This window comes from Poecile atricapillus, chromosome 6 (assembly GCF_030490865.1).
Source record: "Poecile atricapillus isolate bPoeAtr1 chromosome 6, bPoeAtr1.hap1, whole genome shotgun sequence".
NCBI lineage: Eukaryota > Metazoa > Chordata > Aves > Passeriformes > Paridae > Poecile > Poecile atricapillus.
In genome coordinates, this window is record NC_081254.1 from 36,315,864 (window position 1) to 36,334,484 (window position 18,621).

Genomic DNA, 18,621 nt, shown 5'->3' on the forward strand with positions numbered 1-18,621 from the left:
CACAAAAATCAAATTCAAGAAGAGTTTTGTCAAATTTTACTCCCTGTGAAGAATTTCCCAGGTATCAAGGATGATCAGAGGTTTATTTTGGAGGCAGAAGAACTTTTATTTCAGAGAGAGAACCGAGTGGAAAGGAGCAGAGGACTGGGCAAGGCAGAAACTCTGCACCTCTCATCCTGCAGAGGTGTGGAGGGGTATTTTTGGGGACAGAAGTTTTGTGCTGCCACATCAAGGAGAAAAAGGAAAAACCGCATTTTAAGGGAACTTTTCTGTGAACTTGCTGAAGAAACCATGAGCTTGCTGTGCTCTCACATAGCAGGAGGCCCAACCCTAATTTTTGCAACCCTAATAACTATTTCTGCCAATACAGCTTGTGTTGTACTACTCAGCTTTGTTCTAATTAATTACTAATTGTTCAGTTCCTGCAGATCAGAGCCTGAGGCTGTTGTCATTGACAGCTGGGATGCTCAGGTGGTGATTACTGGGTTTTCAGATAGGAAAAAAACAAAGTTTAATCATGTTCCAGTAATGAAATTTATGTTTTCATTCAGAAGGAAAAAAACCAGACTTTAGATAGAAGTTAGGGAAGAATTCCCTGTGTGTTTCTTGGTTCTTCAACCTTTTCCTGCCTGAAGTGTACAGCACTGGGGCAATTTAATTATTGAAGGCAAATGGATTTCACTGAGTTTGTCTCACAGCTGAGAATGGAAATATTTTTCTAAATAATAGAGTTTAAGGTTTTCAGTCTTCACTTAAGATACTCGGTGTAAGACAGGCAGGGGCATCATTACACACTTGGAATTTCTGCATTAAATCATGGAATGGTTTGGGTGGGAGGGGACCTTGGAATCAGGGACACCTTCCACTCTCCCAGGCTGCTCCAAGCTCCATCCAACCTGGCCTGGGACACTTTTTCCCTCAAAAAACATTTTAAAAAGACATTAAAATGCTGTAATTTGGTATTTATTGATCGGATAGGTCTTGCTTGAGAACAACAGCACAAAAATCATTGGTCTTCCAACTATTTTATTACCAAGAAAATAAGTTTGAGTTATCATTTCTAAAATAACATCAAAATAGGTGGCACCTTACCTGTGTGTGACTTGTGGCTCTGGTTGTGTTTTGTCACTGCTTTTTGTGACAACAGGATAACGGAAATGCCACCTCTGTGTTTATTCCAAAGGGAAATTCCCTTTTCCCCCAGCCTGGTAGCTCTGCTGGGAGTGGATGTGCAGCACCAGATTCCTCAGCAGGGGCTCCATGTGGAAATCAAAGGATTTTTTCAGCCGTGGTTGTCAGAGAGCCCAATGAGCTGATGCTCCAGAAACTCTGGGAAAAAGAAGAATAATGGGATGTCTGTCATATCTCTGTATCAAATATAGGCACAAAAATAGAGAGACCTTTTAATAGGGGAAAAAAGGCAATTCTGCTGGATTTTAGAAGCTCCTGATCAATATTGCAACAATTCTATTGCCCAGCCAGAGCAATGGTGTGCTTGCTGGTGAACTAAACAAAAAATATACAACTGCAAGCCTTCAGTTTTGTTTTGAGCCATTTCTTGAACTAGAGTAATGAAAAAGCATAAAACTGGAAGGATTATTTGTGAGAAGATTGCTGCCCTGCTTAGAGAGCACAGCCCTGGATTGGCAGAGATGAGGTTTGCATGGGGGAGCCTGGCAGGGGAAAGGGCCAGACTTGGAGTTGGGAATTAACACCAAGAAACTCACTGGGACAAGAGGAATCACTGCAGAGTAATTTTTTTCCAGGTTTTGTTTGTCTGGGGTTTGTTTTAATCTCATTTTGATGGTCTTTGCCACATTTCCCAAACTTTCATTCTGTATCTTGGATGTGCTGCTGCTATGATTTATTGGATTTCTGTCTGGATTGGTTACGTGGTCCCAAAGAGCAAGGGAGGTGCTTAATGGTTTGTTGGGGCTGTGTGTGTTCTTTTATTGGGGAGTTTGATCTGTTTGATTTTGGGTTTTGTTATCCCTCACTTGAATTCTTCCTGTTTGATCAGGGAATCTTCAGGCTGAGGTGTAATCCAGGGATGTGCACACAAAGTGGGACAGGGAACAGAGGTGCATGAGAGATGCTCAGACCTTGGATTTCACCTCAGAGAAAATCCCAGGAAGGTTTGGGTTGGAAGGAGCTTAAAATCCCCCCCAGTGCCACCCCAGCCATGGCAGGGACACTTTCCCCTGTCCCAGCTGCTCCAGCCCCAATGTCCAGCCTGGCCTTGGGCACTGCCAGGGATCCAGGGGCAGCCCCAGCTGCTCTGGGCACCTGTGCCAGGGCCTGCCCACCCTGCCAGGAACAATTCCTGCCCAAAATCCCATCCAGCCCTGCCCTCTGGCACTGGGAAACCATTCCAAGTGGAAAGCTGAGTTGGCTTTGGTGAGAGCTGTGGGAAGAGCCCCCAGTTCCAGCTAGGATCTGAAGGGGTGACAAATCATTTTTCAAAGCTCCCCAGGAGCCTTTGCAATATGAATGTCATTGCTCCGAGGAATGAGCAGGAATCTGTCAGTTCCTAGGGCTGTGAACGTGAGCTGTTGATGATGATGGATGGGAGTGAGCTCAGGGAAAGGACATCTCTGCTGGTGAAGCTGTCAATGGTTTTGTGTCTGTTACCAGTGCAGCCATCAGGGATTGTTATCTTTTTGGGTAGATTTTAGCCCAGCTCTATCTTTGGTGTCAGAATCATTTACCTGAAATGGTGTTCAGCTGTCGTGTGATTTGCAGGTGATATCGAGCAACATTTTTAAATTTTCAGCTTGATTTTTTTAAGCTTTATTTTGCCAGAGGTGGCACCAACTAAAACTTGAGAAATGCCTTATTGATTTTTCTGAGCTGAATATAAAACTATTTTTAAAGCTTATTGTTTATATTATGCAGCTTGTGCTAAAGAGTGAATGGAGTGCAGGTGTTTTAAATGGAGATTCCAACACTGCAGTTGGAGGTTATGGCCACCATGATTAATTCTGAATGGAATGCAGGTGTTCTAAAAGGAGATGACAATATTTAAGTCCTGCCTTCCAGCCCTGCTCCTTACCCCTTTATTTCCCAGCTGGTTTTTGGCTGTTTGGTCTCTCAGTACCACATGTCTTAGGTAGGATTCATCTCTAAAATTATTTCAGTAATTTGATTTTTCTCTTTCCATACATTTCCATTTCTCCAAATCCAGGGCAGGCTAAAAGTTTGAGAAGTCTTCAGACTTTAAAAGATGCTCCAAAAACTCAGCTCAGACTGACACTGTTTTATTGGGTTTTCTTGAATTTTCCCAGCCTGAGAGTGATCTGAGCTGAAATGATGGAAAATTTAATGCAGTTCCCTAGAGGTGTGGTGAATGCCCTCAAAATCTAAACTACAGGAGGGGGTGGCAGTTCTTGCTGCATTTATTCTTCCCCCAACTGCTGCAGAAGCATCGTTACTAAAGTAATTTTTCTCTCCAGTGGCTTTTCCAGCATGTGTCAGCATTTTCCTCTTGGGGTTTTGTTGTTGATGCTGTTCCTCTTTTATGATAGGAATTCTTCTCCAGGCTTGAGCAAAGAAAAAAATCTCCCCCCTTTCCAGGAACCCCTTGCCCTGTGTTATGTGTGAAAAGTTGCAGATGGTTTATTCAGAGGGGATTTGATTTTCTCATTGCGGACCAAGGGCTTGTGTTTGTGCTTTCAGCATTGTGTGTGAAGCTGGGATGCAGGGATGGGGGGGATCCCGGGGATGCAGCGAAAGGGAAGGGGGATCCTGGGGATGCAGGGAAGGGCGGGGATCCCAGGGATGCAGGGGAGTAGGGGGGATCCCGGGGATACAGGGATGGGGAGGATCCCAGGGATGCAGGCCCTCATCTTTCCTGCAGTTTCTATGGCAGGCTGCAGTGCCTGCATCCCTAGGATTTGATGCAGGCTCCCAGAGCTGCCTCCACAACCACGCTGCAGGCTTGGCTTTTACTTTTCTAATAACTCCCAGGCTTGCTGGTTTAATTTTAATAGTAAATGTAGTTTCTATTTATGTCCTGAGACTCCAGGCTGTAAAGAACTTGACTATCCCTAGAAATCCGCATGGGTAATGATCTTTTTTGGCGATAAATGCCTTATTAGCATGCCTGGGACTTAATAATAGATGAGAAAATCAGATGCATTTCATGTCCCAGAGCCAGATTTAGAATTAAAGCTGGTGCTGTTGATGCCATAAGTTTAGTTCTGGGGAGTAAATATATATCTGCTAACTTTGGGAATGTCAGAGGAAAAGAGGAATTGCAAGCACTGGTGGCAGATGCTAAATCTGTACCACGGGCCAGGCTGTTGCTTCAGTTCCTGGTGCTGCAGGAGCAGGGAGCTGCTGTCTGTGCCCAGAGCAGCCATTCCAAATAAATAATTGGAATATCAGCCTTTTGATGAATGCTCAGCCAGCAACTCATGGAAAAACAGATGTTCCCCTTGAGTCCCTGCTCACATTTCCACAGGCTGTTGTTGGGATACAGCCCCAGGCAGGGAACAGGTGTTCCCTGGAATCAGCTGGGGCGTGAGTTCAACATCTGGCAGCGTTTGCTTCATTAGCTTTCTAATTGTTTTGTACTCGTTTAATTTCCCTGCTGGTCAGTGGGAAGGGCTTGGAAAAGCCAGGTTTGCACCAGGAGCGTGTGGCTGTGGTGTCAGGAACCTTTTTGCTGTGATTGCTGCTGCTCTCAGGGGACTTTGTGGGGTAGAAATGTTCTGGAGTAGCTTTTGTTGGAGTTTTAGCACTGCTTTGTAAAAAAATTGGAGAGAGTTGTACATGTATAGAAATACACATAAATAAATACACGTTTCCTAAGTGGAAGCTGCAGGGGAAAAAGGCTACAAAGACTATGGATTTTTTCCTGGTGTAAACTTCAGCGTGTGCTGGTTTGAAGCTGACGCTTCCCGAGAGCCCCTGGGATGTACAGAGCGAGCAGGGTCCTGTGCTCACCTCACATCATCAGTGGCTTAGTCTGAACATCAAGAGCTGTTGGTTTGGCTTTAAAAATAAACCCCAAAGTGACTTTTAGCGTGTTTGGAAAGATTGTTTGGGGTTTTTTTTGTCAGTGTGTGGCTGCAGCTGGCTCAGCATGAGGAAGCTGTATCCAAACACCTCCAGAGATGGGGATTTTCCTGGGGTGGTTTGGGGGAATGTTTGGTGACAGTCACTCCTGCCTGGCTGCCAGCTCGGTGTGTGGATGGTCCACATGGGCCAGGTCATAACAGGAGCTGAGAAGAAGATTGAGCATGGCTGTGGAAAATATTCTGAGCTTAAAGAAAGGGGAGAACCTGGGGTGGAGGCCTTCAGGAACAAGTTCTGTAAGGCATTCCTTCAGCTGCAAGAGGAGATCCTGCCTGTCTGTGTGTCTGGTATCAGCAAGATGTCATCTGACATCTGTCAGCTGCACAAACCCTGCCAAGGAGGCTGTGGAAGGACAGTCCCTGGAAGCAGAGATGTGACACTGCTGACCCCAGTGAGGGTCCTGCCCTGTTGTCGCTGCTGCTCTGCTCTGCCCATCCCAGTTTTGCTGGCACAGCCATGGGTTGGGCTGAGTTTGATCATTAAACTGGTTCAGATTTCAGGGAAAAATGAGTTTTCCTTGCTCCTCCCCCTCGTTTGCAGGGTGATGTACGGGTGTGTTGGCGTAGTGGGAACAAGCTGGGAGTAGGAGACAAAAGGAATGAGAATTTGCTAGCAGGAGGCTTTGGCACACCCTTTGTGCTCTAGAGCAGCTGATCTGTGTGTGCTGGGAGCAGGAGGAACCACAGAAACGTGGAACAGTTTGGGTTGGAAGGGACATTTAAAGCCACCTAACCCAGCTCCCCACAGTGAGCAGGGACATGGACCCACAGAATCATCTAAATTGGGAAGAGCTTTGAGATCATCAAGTTACTGCTCCCTCAATTTAGTGCTCCAACCCTGGCCTTGGGCACTTCAGGGATGGGGCAGCCACAGCTTCTCTGGGCAACCTGTGCCAGGGCCTCAGCACCTCATCATCAAAAGCTTTTTCCTTTCAGTCTTGGCAGCTCCGTGCCCAGGGAAGCTGCTGGAGGAGAGTCTCAGCCACTGTGGAGGTGAGGAGAGGAATTGGAAACTGGAAATTGGATCTGAGCAGCTCTGTGATGGGGCTGGGATTCCTGACCCATCTCACCAACAGCCAAGGAAAACCTTTGCTGTTAAGTTCCATATTGTCAGTCTCCATTTCCATCTTCATCACTGAAAGGTTCCTTTTATCTTTAAATTTGGCCAAGCAATGGATTTGACTCCGAAAAATGTGCCAAAGGCTCTGCTGCTTGACTTTCTTCCCAGGTATGATCCCTGAAGGGTGTCCCTGGTGCTGGCTGCTGCTGCCTGGAGGGGCTCTTGGTCTGCAGGGACCTGGTGTGGAGCATCTCAGGAGTGAGCTGGTGCCTCTGCATGTGTTCAGTGACTGATGTGGCACCAACAGCAGTGTGACAGCTCCCTGTGCATGCTTAAATCCATCCTTCAACCCGAGCATTCCTTCCATTGTTTGGATTTAGGTTTCTGCAGTGCAGAGCTGTGCTAGACTTGGGATGCACCTTTGAGGTTTCCAGCCTGCTGTGCTGAAAGCTTTAAGCCACAGCCCTGCTGCCCTCCTTCCTTCCTTCCTGTGTTGCGCCTCTGCACGTGTTGGAGTGAATTCTCACATGTCCAGTTGTGTGGTCTCCTTCTCTGACTCTAAATCATGCAAGGCACACTTCTGCTTTTGCTTTTTCCCTTCCTCCCCTTCTCTCCTCCAAAATGAAACTGCTGCTGAAACACACAAGCGTTCACTCTGGCCATGATGCAGCATAAAACTCTTCTGTGAGTATTTCCCCTTGGCTGTAATTAGTTTTTGTGTTCAAGGAGCAATTTTAAACACTCATCCAGAGCCATTACAAAGGAGCATCTGTGTGAGGACACGTTTTGTGCAGCTGAGGAGCAGAAGGGCCTCTGGGATGGAACCAAAGGCAACTTCTCAAGTTAATTGTAAGATTTTATTGGTGTTTCACTCGGCTGCTCAAGGGTTTCTCATGCGAATCGATGGCAGACTGCCTAATTTATGTGTGAGCCCCGCTTGAAAAGCAGCCCCGATTGATTTGCTGACAGTGCACGGGGAAAGGTGACCCTAATTTGTGACTTCAAGAGGCCTGTGGGGACAGGGGGGTGCTGGAAACTTGGGAAAATGGAACTGCAAGTTTTTGCTTTGGCTTGAAAGGTTCCCCATCCCTGTTCAGTAAAACATCATGAATTTGGGGTATGGGTAGCTGTTTAGTATTATAAAAGATATTAATGAGATGTAAAAACCAGTCAAAGTGGTTTTTATCTGAAATGTTTGTTCATCTAAGACTTTTTAAGCAAATCCTTTGTTGCTGGCCACTGTTGAATTATTTGATTAGTGCCCTGATTGGTCTGATGAGTCTCTTTTCCTTCTCTGTGTTTCTTTGTTAATGACCTCGGTTCTTTGCTGAGCATGCAGGAGAAATAGTAAATAATTCAAAGTAGAGCCTTGCTGCAGAGACTTTTCTTAACTGAGCCCAGGAAGGATGGACAATGAATGTACAGCAAGAGACACATTTAGAGGTGGAGCAGGGCTGTGAAATGGCTGTGCCATAGACAACAAGTACTTAGAAAATAATCCAGTGGTTCTTCCTTCACTTTCCACATAAAAACCCTCAGTGCCTTCATCTTAGCTTGGTCTCCCACAGCTTGATGCCCCAAGGTGAGGTGCCCTGGGGACAGTGACAGCGGCAGGGGTGTGGAGGTGGCAGCTGTGTTTGGGTGTCTCAGCTGCCACCACCAGCCCTGGAGTCACAACAGCTTCCTTTGGCTGTGGGGACAGTGACAGTGGCCAGGGGCTTCCAGCAGGCTCAGCACTGACATCCTGCTGGGCTGTCCCTGTCACTGACCACACCCAGCAGCCCCACGGAGTCACCCCTGTTGGGCTGGAGCTTATCTCCATGCCATTTCATCTGTGCTGAGCCTCTGTCTCAAAGCTTCAAGCGTCTTTTGGGCTTTTGCCTCTGCTCTAGAATTCCCAGCGGTTCGGGGTATTGCAGAGCGAGCCGGGGTTACCAGCGAGAGCCCAGGTGATTTCTAAACCTCCTCTGCCCAAAATCACCCCAGACCTTTTCTCCCACTCTCTCTTTGACTAGATTGGCTCCTCTTTGTAGGCTCCAAAAGCTGGGCTTAGTCAGATGTTCCTCAAACGCTGCTGGGGAAGGGGGGCCAGGGCGGGCTGGCTCCTCACTCATGATAAGCTTTTCTATATATAAAACTGCGTGGCTGGCTGCTGATAGCACTAATGAAACCTTCTGTTAACTCTTTCACACATCAGCAGCAGGTACAGGAGGTGCCACTGGCTCTCCCCGAGCCGTTTTGCTAATTGAGAGCAAGTTCTTAATTGCAGGCACTCAGCCCTGCATTGCAGAACCGCTGCTGCCGCAACCCCGAATGTCAGTGATGAGGAAATGGTGAAACGGCCCGAAAAAATGGGAGTAAGTCCAAGCCCAGCTGCAGGGGAGAAGTAAAAAAACCCCACAAACTGAAAAGAGTCGGTTCTTCCTGCAAAAATGCCACACAACAGAGATTCACCTCAGGGGATTGATTACACGAACCTGAGGAAATGTGGGGATTTAAATACTGCAGGCGGCTAATTCAGCTCTTCCTGGGGCTGAGGAAACATTCCTTAGCTGCAGGAACACTTCTCAGAGAGGTTTTGTTCTGCATGGCAGCAGCTGGCAGAGAATGGCACCTGTGCATGGAGTCACCTGCTGGCTGCTGGTGTGTGACACCGAGCGTGGATGGGGGACAAGGTGAGGCACAGGGGGTGGGACACTGGAAGGGGAGCTGCAGGAGGGATGGTGACATCCAGCTTTGGGATTTGCTGTCCTGCTTCCCAGTTTGTGGCTGCTCTGGCTGAAGCTGTTGTGCAGCGGGATTTGGGCTCAGAGCAGAGTGAGGTTGTTGCTGCAGCGAGGAGCTGTCCCCTCGGAGCTGCACTTGGCTGGCTGAGGCACAACTGGGTGCTGCAGGCATGAAGGAAATTCTCTCTGGTGCTGAAAAGAGAAGAATCAGCTTCTGATGAATTTTGTGGTTTCTGAAAAGACTGGCAGGCGTGTGGAGCTGGTGTCGCTGCCCCGTCACGAGATGGCCGAGCGCGCTTCCCCCAGGGGAGCGTTCCCGATGTCCTGAACGCTCAAGGTGGGTGAAGGAACAGGTGGAAAAGTGCTGGATTCGCTCTCCTCATCAGCAAAGGCTGATGGAAAGGCTCCTGCCCTTCCTGGGATGAGCAGGGAATGGGCAGCCAGAGGCACGTGGTGCTGTGGGAGCAGGGATGGGACTTGGGCTGTGACAAGGGATGGACAAACTGGTTTTCAGGTGGAGTTGGGTGTTTCCAAACTGGGAACAGGCTGGAGCCAGTCATGGCTTTGTGAGGCTGTGAGGGGCAGGAGATGATGTGCGTGAGGGGCAGGAGACGGGGTGCGTGAGGGGCAGGAGATGAGGTGCGTGAGGGGCAGGAGATGGTGTGTGAGGAGCAGGAGACGGGGCGCGTGAGGGGCAGGAAATGGGGCGTGAGGGGCAGGAGATGATGGGCGTGAGGGGCAGGAGATGGGGTGCGTGAGGGGCAGGAGACGGCGCGTGAGGGGCAGGAGATGAGGTGCGTGAGGGGCAGGAGATGAGGTGCGTGAGGGGCAGGAGATGGGCTGTGAGGGGCAGGAGACGGGGTGTGAGGGGCAGGAGACGGGGTGCGCGAGGGGCAGGAGACGGGGTGCGCGAGGGGCAGGAGACGGGGTGCGTGAGGGGCAGGAGACGAGGGGCGTGAGGGGCAGGAGACGGGGTGCGTGAGGGGCAGGAGATGGGGTGCGTGAGGGGCAGGAGATGGTGTGCGTGAGGGGCAGGAGACGAGGGGCGTGAGGGGCAGGAGATGATGTCTGAGGGGCAGGAGGTGACGTGTGAGGGGCAGGAGATGGTGTGCGCGAGGGGCAGGAGATGGGGTGTGAGGGGCAGGAGGTGACGTGTGAGGGGCAGGAGATGATGATTCTGAGGGGCAGGAGACGACGCGTGTGAGGGGCAGGAGGTGACACATATGAGGGACAGGAGGTGACGTGTGAGGGGCAGATGCCAGCCCATGACAGGGATGCTGAGGACCTGGAGATTTGGATGAGCCGTTCAGGTTGCCAGGATTGGGACAGGTCCCGCCTGTGGTGAGGGACTGGCCTTGGGGACTTGTCAAGGACCTTTTCCAAACGAGCATTTTACAGCTCTGTTGGTTTTATTTAGAATTAATCCTCTTGCACTTGTGTAAGCACCTAAATAAAACATGACTCATTTAATTAATTACGCTGAAATCATGGGACTTTACACTTCACTTTAGGTAGGAGTTATTTTATCTCCTTTAATGATTAAAGCCTCACGTTAAAGTGACACAACACAAATTAAACTTTAAAAAATATACGATATGGGGACTTTAGGTTAACTTACTTATTTGTGTTTGGAGTTGTTTTTGATAACAGAAGGAACTACAGGAAATTAGTTGAGATTTAAATTTTGAGAAATTTAAGCAATTTTCTATACATCAAGTAATCAGGAAATAGTGACTGTCCTCCCTGTGTTGACTTTGGAACTGTATGATCACTTCAGAAATGTACCTGCTGAGTTTTGGAGGATATTTCTGGCAAAAGTTGGTCAGGAAAGGGCAAAAAACTGGCTAAAGAATTCTCCAAAAAGTGTTGGAGGGTAAATGTACATCTCTGATAGAGTGCATTAGTCATCCTGACCTCTTTTATTGTACCATGAAAGCAGCTTTGAATTTCAAAATATTTTTCATCTCTCTCTGTCTCTCTGAAGTAGTTCTTTCTGGTTTTTTGTGTGCACTTTTCCTACTGTGGTCACCCTGTGCTGGACACTGGGGAGGCCACACCTGGAATTCTGGGGGCAGCTTGGGCCCCTTGGGACAAAAAGGACATTGAGCACATCCAGGGCAGGGAACGGAGCTGGGAAGGGGCTGGAGAATTCCTGAGGGAGCTGGGAAGGGGCTGGAGAATTGCTGAGGGAGCTGGGAAGGGGCTGGAGAATTCCTGAGGGAGCTGGGAAGGGGCTCAGGCTGGAGCAAAGGAGGCTCAGGGGGAATTTCTGGCTCTGCACAAGTCCCTGGCAGGAGGGGACAGCCAGGGGGATTTGGGATCTGCTGGCAGGGAACAGGGACAGGAGGAGAGGGAACGGGCTCAGGCTGGGCCAGGGGAGCCTCAGGGGGGATATTTGGGAAAATTCCTTCATGGAAAGGTTTGCCCAGCCCTGTCACAGCTGCCCTGGGCAGTGCAGGAGTGCCCATCCCTGGAGGGTTTTAAAATCCATGTGGATGTGGCACTTGGGGACATGGGGCAGTGCTGGGGGAGCAGCTGGACTCTATCTCTGAAAGCTTTTCCAACCTAAAAGTTTCCATGATTCTTTGGTGGAGTTTTTTGATCTGACAGCTGCCTATTCCAAGCCTGACCTGTGTAGTTTTGGATATGACATCCCAATATCTTCACAGCCCTTGCATTGCTTCATTCAGAGCCACTCAGGCATGGAAAAGAAATCTCTCCTCCTTTTTTTCCCTTCATTTCCAGAACTGTGGTGTTGCAGATAAGCCAGATGTGCAATACATGAGCAGACAATGTATATTTTTCCCAAATTAAAGCTGCAGAGTTCATTATGCTCCTGGTTTTAAAAACGTCCTGGTTTTAATTTAGTTTATGTCCCAGAATATCAACACAACTGCTTTGAGTAATCCTGGTGAACTAAGAACAGGAGGAAATAAAAGAAGAGGGGTCCCTGTCACACTCAATGCTGCTGCCTCCTGGTGACCACGGAGTAATTGGGGTTGGGAGGGACCTTTGGAGCTCCAACCCATTCCTCTGGCCTGGGCCATCCACTCCTGGCTGCATTTGTAGAAATCCCATTGATTGAAAAACTCCCCCGCTGCTTTTCAAGTGGGCCAGTCACTTTGTAAGGGTGGCATGTCACCAGCGGTGGCAGCTAATCCTGGCTGCTGCAGCCCTGTTAATGCAGTGCTTAATCTGCTGGTGACAACCCGTGATTTATGTTCCCGGGAGATCCCAGCCTTGCTAATTGAAATGGATTGGAACTCGTGTTCTCCATGATAGGCTGGGTTTGGAGGACTCAGGATGCTGGGAAAGACATGCAGAACTGGGTAGAATTTAAAAATTAACATTACAAAAGTGGTAATTCTTGTCTGCATTCAGGTGTTTCTCTTTAAATGTCATTTTTTTGGAACAAATAATGGATTTGCCCCATCTGCTGACCTCTTCTTCCATGGAAATCAAAGCAAATATAATAATTTGTCCACCTGAATTAGACACAAAGTGACTAAATAAGTAAGACAGTCTATCAAGTTTGATTATTCCAAATGGAAATTGATTTTATTCAGTTAATTGGTGCTTTGCCTCTCTCGGTCTCTTACATGTAAGTGATTATTCTGATTTGTAATTGTTTAATCTAATTATTGCCGTCTCTTTGAAATGATCTTTACTGAGGGTATTTGTGTGGAATACATGAGGAATTTTCACAGTCAGATATAATTTTGTGAGCAGTTATATTAAATTATAGATCTTTATAAAATTACCTATTTGTCCCTTAAGTTCCCTTGGTGTTTCTGAAGGGGTTGGAAACAAAGCTTGCCTGGTTTTTATTTGTACAATAACCCCAACACTGAGTGTGCTGTAAATGGTCCCATTAAAAAATTATGGGCTTTATGGTGAAATTTTATGGTGATTGTTTATGGCTTTATGGTGATTGTTTTCTAATTTATCACATGGCTGAATTTTGGGGAATATTTCCCAAATGCAGAGGTCTCTTCATGAGCTTCTTGCTGGGCTGCACTAAACACGTGCACAAACATCTCCACAAACTCCATGCTTTTTTTTTTTCCCCTCTGGATTTTAGGGTATCCTGAGTCTCGAGGAAGAACTACAAGGATTCAAAAATAAGAAAAAGAAAACCTGATTTCTTTGGGTTTTTTTAAGCTCCTGAATGTTAAATCAATGTCAAAACATGAGACTCGATCAAACTTCTGGAAATTGGATTTGGGGCTTAATGTCTAACTCTGAGTAACAGATGATGATGGAATGCTTTGGGAATTCTGACAAGCTGGTTCCAGCTGCTGGCCCATGGAGGGTGGGGTGTCTCTGAGGAGCTGAGGGCAGGAATCCAAGGTCCTGCTGCTCCACAGGCTTTGGGGCCCGGGATGGGGATGGGGAGACCTGGCTGTGGTCAGAGGGGTCTGGGGGACTTGGCACTTCCTGGAGCTGCTGGTTCATTTTTCTTGGAAAGATGAGGGATGAAGGGTTTAACTCCAGCTGGACAGGGCTTGGAGCAAGCTGGGACAGTGGAAAGTGTCCCTGTCTGTGGCAGGGGTGGGATGGGATGGGCTTTAAGGTCCCTTCCAATCCACCCTGGGATTCCATAATTCCATCTTGATGCGAGTTCCTGATTTCCCCCTTTTCTTTTGCAAAAGGGATGAGTGCTTCTCTTCCCAGTTATTTTGTAAACACACTGTAGTTGAAGGGAACAGTTTTCTTGGGAATGCTGCAGCATTGATTGCTTACCCTGATGACATAATGGGGCAATAAAGCCTTAACCACCACCGAGGTCATGGGAGAGCAATTCCAGTTAAACTGTAACCTGGGATGGGTCAGCAGCCACAGTCCCTGGCGTTTCTAAAGCCAGAGCTTCAGGAAAAAGCAAATAGCTGCAATCACCCCAACTGGAATTGGGAGCAGTTCCTGGTGCCTGGGATTCCAGCCAAGAGGGAGCTGCTGTGCTGGCTCACCTTCTCCAGGTAGGGAAACCCCCAGGCAGCTGGAAAATCTTGCCATGGAATCCCAGAATGGTTTGGGTTGGAAGGGACCTTAAAGCCCAACCCATTCCATCCCTGGGCAGGGACACCTCCCACCATCCCAGGATGCTCCAAGCCATGTCCAGCCTGGCCTTGGACACTTCCAGGGATCCAGGGGCAGCCCCAGCTGCTCTGGGGAATCTTTACAGGGAGCAGCAGTGTGCCGAGGTTTGTGGGTGGAAAGAGCAGAGAGAGAGGGTGGCTGTGTCTCCTCATTCCTTTCTGGTGTTTTTCTTGGTTTTCTAAATTAAACAACCAAATTTTTGGGGTCACCACTTGCTCTTGTTGTGGCCTATGGCTTTGTCAGCCTACAAAGACAAGGCTTTTGTGTCTTTCATTTTTAATTCTGTTTTCTGAATTGGTGGTGCTTATCCTTGCAAATGTGACTTTTATAGCACTGAGAGTCTGGGGCAGGACCTGAGCTCCAGGATTCAAAAGCTTGGGGGGAAAAATACAAATCCCAACAGTCTCTCCACTCTCCTCTGTGTTACCTGGGGTGTTTCCCTGATTTTTTCCTGCTTTAGGAGGATGCAAGGGATGGGTATCAGTGTCACCTGCTCTGAAGCAGCTGGTGCATCCGTGGAAAAAGGAACAGGACTCCAGATCTGTAGCAGGGCCACGTGACACGACGGAGGTTTTGTTGGCCTATTTTCTCAAAGCCCAGGTTTTACTCTTGAGCTGTCAGGTCAGATGAGGATTCAGTTCTGCGGCCAAAATAGAAATTAGCCATGTGTGGTAATCCATTAATCCCTGGAAATAATGCCATTTATTGGCATTTTGGGGAGCTGGGCTGTCCTCGTGCCACCTCCTTGGGCTGCGTGAGGAGCTGTCCAGAGGTGTCACAGGCTGCCCTGATCCCTGTGGAATTGTGTTTACATTCCAGGTGCTTTGATTCCTTGGGCAGGGAAGCTGTGGCTGCCCCTGGATCCCTGGAAGTGTCCAAGGCTGGGTTGGATGGGGTTTGGAGCAGCCTGGGGTCGTGGAAGGTGTCCCAGAGTAGAAATCAAGTACAGAAAAAAATCAGTCCATGGGGTTAAACCTGAAGTGCCTGAACCATTCAGAAGAGAATCATGGAATCCCTGAGTCTGGAAAAAACTTCCAAAACCATCCCAGTCCAAGCTGTGCCTGATCCCCACCTTGTCCCAGAGCACTGAGTGCCACATCCTGGAATTCTTTGGACACCTCCAGGGATGGGGACCCCAAACCTCCCTGGGCAGCCCCTGCCAAGGCCTGAGTTCTCTTTCCATGGGGAAATTCCTGCTGCTGTCCAAGCTGAGCCTCCCCTGGCAGAGTTTGAGGCCAATCCTGTTGTCCCATTGCTGTTTCCCTGGGAGCAGAGGCTGATCCATGCGTATCCAGGGAATAAAGGCTGGAAGCAGTAGGATATGAGTTGATAAATTCTCTGTATCCCTATGCAGTTTCAAAGACAGTTCCTGTTTTATTTTCCAGGAGGGGCAGCAGTTGCCCTACAGCAGAGCTGTAGTAACAGTTTGTCTCTCCCTGGATCTTTTCCTTTCCACTTTTATCAACAAGAGACTTCTTTTGTAGCACGTGGTTGTCCTTCCTTGTCCAGCCCTGCTTTTCTCCCTGCCTGTTCTCCCAGGAGAATTGTTACTATTCCTTTCCTCCTTGTTTTACCAGGCTGTATCATGACATCTGCCTTTGTGAGTAGGGAAAATGTGGGGAATGCTGCTGTGCCTGCAGCAGTGGGTTCAGAAAATGCTTTTGTTGCAGCTTGTACGTGAAAGCCATAAATACAGAGTAAAATTCAGGGTGTTTTTGTGGGATTGTGGCTTGGACACCTCCCCATCCACCCCAGTGGGAAGGGAAAGGATGAGGGCAAATGGCCTCAAGTTGTGCTGGGGAGTTTAGATTGGAAATCAGGGAAGATTTTTTCATGGAAAGGGTTGTCCAGCCCTGGCACAGCTGCCTGGGGCAGTGCTGGAGTCCCCATCCCCAGAGGGATTTAAAATCCACATGGATGTGGCACGTGGGGACATGGACAGTGCTGGGCAGTGGTTGGGTTTGATGATCTCAAAGGTCTTTTTCAACCATAATTGCATGATTTTCTTCTTGGTCCTGCTGAGCCCAGTCCTTTGCATCCACCTCTGCTGCAGCTCCTGGATTCCATTGGAGTTTTCCTCTCTTTAGGAGCTGGAAATGCAAAGAGCTTTGGCCAAGACCAAAACCTCAGGATTTGCATAATCTTTATCGCTGTGTTTATTTCTGATAAACTGTGGGACACCACGGTGTGTTCCAGCCACACTTCATCACATCCCAGAGAACGGATTTGGGGGGTCTGGCAGGGAATTGGCATCTGGAAAACCCTTCTGACAGGGATTTGGAGAGAAGCACTGATGTTCCTTTCACTTTCTGCTCTCCTGGAAACCTTCCAGCAACTTCAGTTATTCTGTAGGGTTTTGTTTTTTTTCAAGGAGCTGGATGTATTTTAAGGATGGGAAAGTCTACTCAGTGCTGCCTTGGAAAATCAGCCACTGCTGAGGATTGATCTCCCAAAATTCCAGTGGATTTCTTTTGCTGAGGGTGGAAAGCATCCCAGCATTCAGCACCTCTTCCCTGTTAATTCCACTTTTATTCTGGCTTTATTCCACGTTTCCAAATCCTCCTTCCCTTCTGTTCCATTAACTTCTGCTGTGTGTCCCAAGCTTTATCATTATAAATATAATATAATTATAAATTGTTAATTTGAGACTTTTATGTAATCCTAAAAATGATGCAGGCACAGTTTGCAGTGAGGCTTTAAACACAATTAATTGTCTAATCCCAAGAATGGGATTGGGAAAGAATGACATTGTGAAACCCCAAGAAAGGGATTAAATTATAAAACATTTAGTGTGCTTAAATTAGAAATAGTAGTAGAAGGAATTGAAGGAATAAATTAGTAGGGAGTTGGACTGGAGGAAAAAAATTAGGAAAATAAAGCTTGATGCTAATAATACTTTTTATTATTTTTCACTCATTGTATTACAGAGAAAAACCATTGAGCTTCCCAACTGTGTATCCAAGGAATGCCAGCCGTGTGCTGGGTTTAGATTTACTCCTGGGTGTAGGACCAGGCTTTGGAGAGGCTGGGAATGACTGGGAGTATTTCCCTTCTGAGTAACAGCTGTGAGAGCGGCAGAAAGGCGGTGTGAAAGTTGTTGTCACGGGCGATTTTTCTATATTTGAGCTTATCCAGGGATTATTTCAGGTGGATTATCCCACTTTACATGGAAAGGCAGGATTTTCTAATGGTTATTCTAATGACTGCCAAATTCCTGGGTTTTTTAGTGTGTTTTTCAGCAGGACTGTGTAACACCCTGTGGAAATTGTGCTGTTAAATTCAGTGTATTACCCTGAAATAGGGAGCTCTGCTGAGCAACATTTCCAGGGACAGAATTTTAGCAGTGGCTGCAGAGCCACCATCTGGATAAATCCTGCCATTTGTGGAAGGCACAAAGTAAAGGTTGTGTGAAAATATTTCTAAATCAAGCAGGACTGGCTAATGACTGAGCTGGGAGCCTCTCCTAATTAATCTGTTCATTATGGATTGCAAAAATCCACAATAAATTAGTAACAACATTTGTCTCACCTCGATTTAGAGGAATTGGAGTATTTCTGGACCTGTTTATTTCTCTCTGCCTATGAATTTCCCTGAATCAAGAGAAGGCACGTTCTCATCATGCTTTTCCTCCAGTTTTCTTCCCACTTGAAATTATTTTCTGGTCTCACCAACCCTGAAATTTTGTGTTTAGAAAGCAGACTCAGCTGTGGCAAACATTCCCCCAAGGAATTCATCCATGGAGCACCTCATCTGTGGATAAATGAGTCGAGTGGGATAAGGAAACTCTCAAAAGTCTGTGTTAAAGGGACTTGAAACTTTCTGGTGTTTCTGGGCTGCTTGGTGGTAAAAAAATTTTCCTCTCTGTTATGAATTTTCCTCTTATCTCTGGGAATGAGGATCATTTCCTCAGTGTCCTCAGACAGCAATTTTTTATGGATGGAGCATTTTTGCCCTGATCTCTGGTGTTGTCTGTGAGCCATGGCTGAGTGTTGCCATTCCGCTGTTGGATTTTAAACCTCCTTAATGGATTTTTGGAGTGCACAAGTTGTATTTTCTTTCCCTTTTTGCATCAAAACTGCAAGTTCATCGCTGAGGCAATGGGATAAAACAGGGTTGAAATGAATTTAAATTTCAAGCAGACATTGCTTTTACATTTAGCTCCCTTCTGCTAAAAAAAAAAAAATTAAAAAATCCATGATACTGATTTGACCTGAAAATTTATCTTCTGCTTTGCTTTCTTGCAGGTCCAGGATGGAACATTCCTGCTCGCTCCTGCTGCTCTGTGTTAGTTTCATTTTTGCACAAGCTCTGCCACCCAACGGAACTGAGCTGCCCAAAACAACCACGAGCACCAGTAAGGCCGTGATCCCTGGGGGTGGGATGGGCTTCAGGGAGTTTTACCAGTCCAGGATGTTTTTGCAGGACTTTGCCCCCACTGACACACTTCTGATGGGTTTGGTCTGCACACGAGCGGTGCCGGGGTTTCGCTTTCTCTTTCCCACAGGAGAGGAAAACACCGCGGAGGAGCCGCGAGCTCTGCGCGGTCTGGGGGGATGTGGGCACAGAAATCGGGAAGCAGATTTCCATTGGACAAGAGGATGAATAGATTTCAACACTTTGAGGAACCTTCACATGAGTTCTGTGTGGAGGAGGGTGTGAA

The 18,621-nt window shown here is 47.5% G+C and overlaps 1 protein-coding gene across 1 annotated transcript in view; it reads left to right on the forward strand.

The window, feature by feature from the left end:
* The window catches only part of PTPRE (protein tyrosine phosphatase receptor type E), an 87,518-nt gene that overhangs the window by 40,134 nt on the left and 28,763 nt on the right, over nucleotides 1-18,621 (forward strand). The window contains exon 2 of the mRNA XM_058841875.1: nucleotides 18,206-18,315. Within this exon, the coding sequence (XP_058697858.1) occupies nucleotides 18,213-18,315 (103 nt within the window). The 5' untranslated portion in view covers nucleotides 18,206-18,212. The remainder of the gene's footprint in view (nucleotides 1-18,205; nucleotides 18,316-18,621) is intronic.